The following is a 3,344-nucleotide window of genomic DNA, read 5'->3' on the forward strand; positions in this document are numbered from 1 at the left end:
GTTGAGGCTTTTTTCAGCCCAGAGGAGGCCACGTCAGTGGGACAGCACTTTCGCCAGCTCTGGAGAAAAGGAGGCAATTTATGGCTCAGGGAACAACCTTAAAATAGCTCTTCCTCAGTCCTAAAACGCCGTGTTTAAATTTATAGAAAAACCCACAGGTTTCTGGCAGCTGGGCGCCTGCAGCTGGCAAGCTGAGGGCTGGCCGGGGCAGTACCCACTTTCACTCCCCACCCCTGTGCCGGGCGAGGCTGCCCTCCAGTGTCCCTCGGCCCTTCCCAAGTGCCCCGAGTCCCCAGCTTTCAAGCAGTCAGATCAGCGCTGTGATTTTTTTTTTTTAAAAAGATGCAAAACGTTTTTAATTAAAAAAAACAACAACAACACAGCAAAAGTCTTATAAAAATGAACCAGGCGGCCAGTGGCCACCTGTCTCCTTATTTACAATAATACAATATCTGTCACAGTCGCTATGTACAATATTATAAAAAATGTTGTAGACAGTACACATTAAGGCTGTATTTTCTCACAAGGCATCGAGCCTCGATCCTCTAGTGTAGACCCGGTGGGGGGAAGACGACGCTGAATTATTGCACCATTTTGAAAACAAAACTCGTCAAGGAGGATCGTGGTCTTCTCCCACCGGGCCTTCAGTCTCTGATGGGGCCAGGGCGGCGGCACCGTCATCGGGGAGCCTCCTCGGTGGCCACGCTGTGCCCCGTCCAGTCCTTAAGCCCAATAAATACCAGTCACAGTTTGCGAGGGGGGGCCGCGTCCGGCCGGCCGGCGCGTGGGACCCGCCACGGCCGCGCGCGAGTGGGCGGGGCGTCCAGGCTACATGTGCCGCTTCATGTGCAGCGCCAGGTGGTCGGAGCGCGAGAAGGCGCGGTCGCAGAGGTGGCACTGGAACGGCCGGTGGCCCGTGTGCTTGCGGTAGTGGCGCGTGAGTTCGTCCGAGCGCGCGAACTTCCAGCCGCAGCCGTCCCAGTTGCAGTGGTAGGGCTTCTCGCCTGCAGGGAGAGGGCGAGAGCGGGCCTCAGTTTCCCTCCCAGTGACTCCTCTGCCCGGAGAGTGGCTACTTAGGAGCGTGCAACCTAACCCAGGCCAACTCCCTGAGCCGACTCTCACCCCCCGAGTTTGGAACCTTTAAGGACCCCAGGCACTTGCTTCCCCACTCCTGCTTCTCGTCCCCAGAGGGTCCGATGAGCACACGGTCCACTCCCGTGTTTGGAGCCACGCCCCCAGAGGTGTCCTAAGTTCCAACACTCTCCCTGGGGTTCCTCAGTGCGCACCCCTCCCCAAGGTCCGGAGCCACACTCCCAGGAGGACCCTAAGCGTGCGCCCCCTCCCCAATATTGTGTTCCCCAAAGGTTATTAAAAGCACGTCCCCTCCCCAACCTCCCGAGCCACGCCCCCAGGGGAGTCCCGAGAGCGCGCGCCTCCTGAGGCATCTCCGGGTCCTCGCCGCGACTCTGGGGGGTTCTGATGGCGCCCCTCCTCCCGTGCCCCGCGCCCCAGACCCGCCCCCTCTCCCCGCTCACCTGTGTGCGTGCGCAGGTGCGCCTTGAGGTGCGAGCTCTTGGTGTAGGTCTTGCCGCAGCCGGCGTAGCTGCAGGTGTGCGTGGCGGTGCGCTTTCGGGGCCAGGACCGGCGTCCGCGCTTGGGCTTGGCCTCCAGCAGCTCCAGCGGGGACGCGGGCGGCGTGAGAAGACCTCGGGCGGCGGGCGGCGCCAAACCCAGAGCTGCTGCGGCGGCGGCCGCGTCGTCGAAGAGACCGAAGGCGGCGGGTGCAGGCGGCGCGTAGTGCAGGCTGGGCCCGGGAGCGCCGAAGCCGGGGCCGCCGAAGGGCGGCGGGAAGGGGGCGCGCGGGCCAGGCGCCGGCAGGCGCGCGGGGCCGTCGGGGCTGAGCGGCGGCGTGTCGGGCGGCGGCGGCGGGCGGCCCCCGGGGCCTCGCATGCACGCGGCAGCCGGGCCCGGGACTCCCTCGCGCTTGAGGCCTCGAAGCCCGCGGGTCAGGCCGGGCGCGCAGCCGTAGCCGCCGCCGCCGTCCGCCTCGGGGGGCTCGGCCTTCACCAGGCGGCCGGGCGGCGCCAGCAGGAAGCGGCCGTGCAGCGCGGGCCCCGGCGGCACGTCCAGCTCCGGCGGCAGCAGCTCTGACACCAGGCTGCCCGCGGGAGCTCCGTAGGGCGGCGGCGCGCCGGGCTCGGGGTAGTAGAACGCAGGCGGCGGGGGCGGGGGCGGCGGCTCCGGGGCAGCCTCGGCGCCCAGGCCGTCCAGCCCCATGGACAGGATGAAGTCCAGTACACTGTTGAGGTCGTCGTCGGTGCCGCCGGCCTCGGGCTCTGCGCGCGGCCAGCGCTGCGGGTGACAGGGCGATGGGGGACGGGCGTGAGCGCACGGCGGGTCCGGCGACCGCCGCCCGCCGCCTGCGTTCTAGCACCCTGAGCCTGCCTTTCCCACCGCCTGCGTTCTGCGACCCTGAGCTCGCCCTCGGTGCCTCCGAGGTTCTCCGACCCTAAGTCCACCATCCCCGCCGCCTGCGTTCTACTACCCCGCAGCCCACGTTCGACTCCCCGGAGCCGGCCGCCCCGCGGTCCCTGCCGCCCTCACCTCCTGCAGGCCGCGCTCGCGACACGGGCTGGCGAAAGTGGAGAAGGACGGCAGGATGGGCTCGCTCAGCGCCATGGCCGGGACGCCGGGCGGACGCGGTTTCGGACACCGGCGAGCGACTGACAGGGCGCAGGCGGGCGGGGACGGCTCTGCGGGCCGCGGGCGGGCCCGCCCCAGCCTTATAGACGCGGCGCGCGCGGGGGCCGGGCCAAGGCGGCGGCGGCGGAAACGCGTCGCGGATGGGGACGAGCTCCGGGCGCAGCCTAAATTTAGCCGCGGTATATAAGCCGGCGGGCGGCGGCGGCCGCGGCCACTGCGGCCGCCAGGGCCTTGCGCCTCTGCCCGGCCCCTCTCGCGCCGCCGGGCCGCGCCCCCCGCCCGGGGCCCGCCCCCGCGTGTCTCCCGGGCGACGGCATCAACACGCGCTCCACAACAGCCGCGGGAAGCCCAGGGATCCCCGGGGCACCCCGTGCGCTCCCGCCTGCGCGCTGACGGGGAGGACCTGGAGCGGGGGCGGCATCCGGGGACCTGGGACTCTGACTGGGCCCCGTGGCCTCCTGGGATCCCCGATGGATGGGGTGCATGAGCCCCAAATCCTCAGAGAGGTCCCCGAACCCCTGGTGGGTGGCGCGATTGACCCCGCAGCCTCAGAAAAGTCTCCAGAAACCTAGAGGGATGAGGTGCCCGGGTCCAGCGACCTCAGCGTGGAGTTTCCCAGAAACCCTGATGGATGGGGAGAT

At 68.5% G+C, this 3,344-nt stretch overlaps 1 protein-coding gene across 1 annotated transcript; it reads right to left on the reverse strand.

Moving 5' to 3' along the window:
• Positions 1-389: 389 nt before the first annotated feature.
• Positions 390-2,831, reverse strand: KLF2 (KLF transcription factor 2). The gene is made up of 3 exons (XM_059696355.1): positions 2,605-2,831; positions 1,536-2,352; positions 390-1,004 (listed from the first exon to the last, which is right to left on the reverse strand). The coding sequence occupies exons 1-3, from the start codon at positions 2,677-2,679 to the stop codon at positions 829-831; spliced, it is 1,068 nt and encodes a 355-aa protein (XP_059552338.1). The 5' UTR covers positions 2,680-2,831; the 3' UTR covers positions 390-828.
• Positions 2,832-3,344: the final 513 nt, after the last annotated feature.

The sequence above is a fragment of the Myotis daubentonii genome, chromosome 5, assembly GCF_963259705.1.
Source record: "Myotis daubentonii chromosome 5, mMyoDau2.1, whole genome shotgun sequence".
NCBI classification, from domain to species: domain Eukaryota; kingdom Metazoa; phylum Chordata; class Mammalia; order Chiroptera; family Vespertilionidae; genus Myotis; species Myotis daubentonii.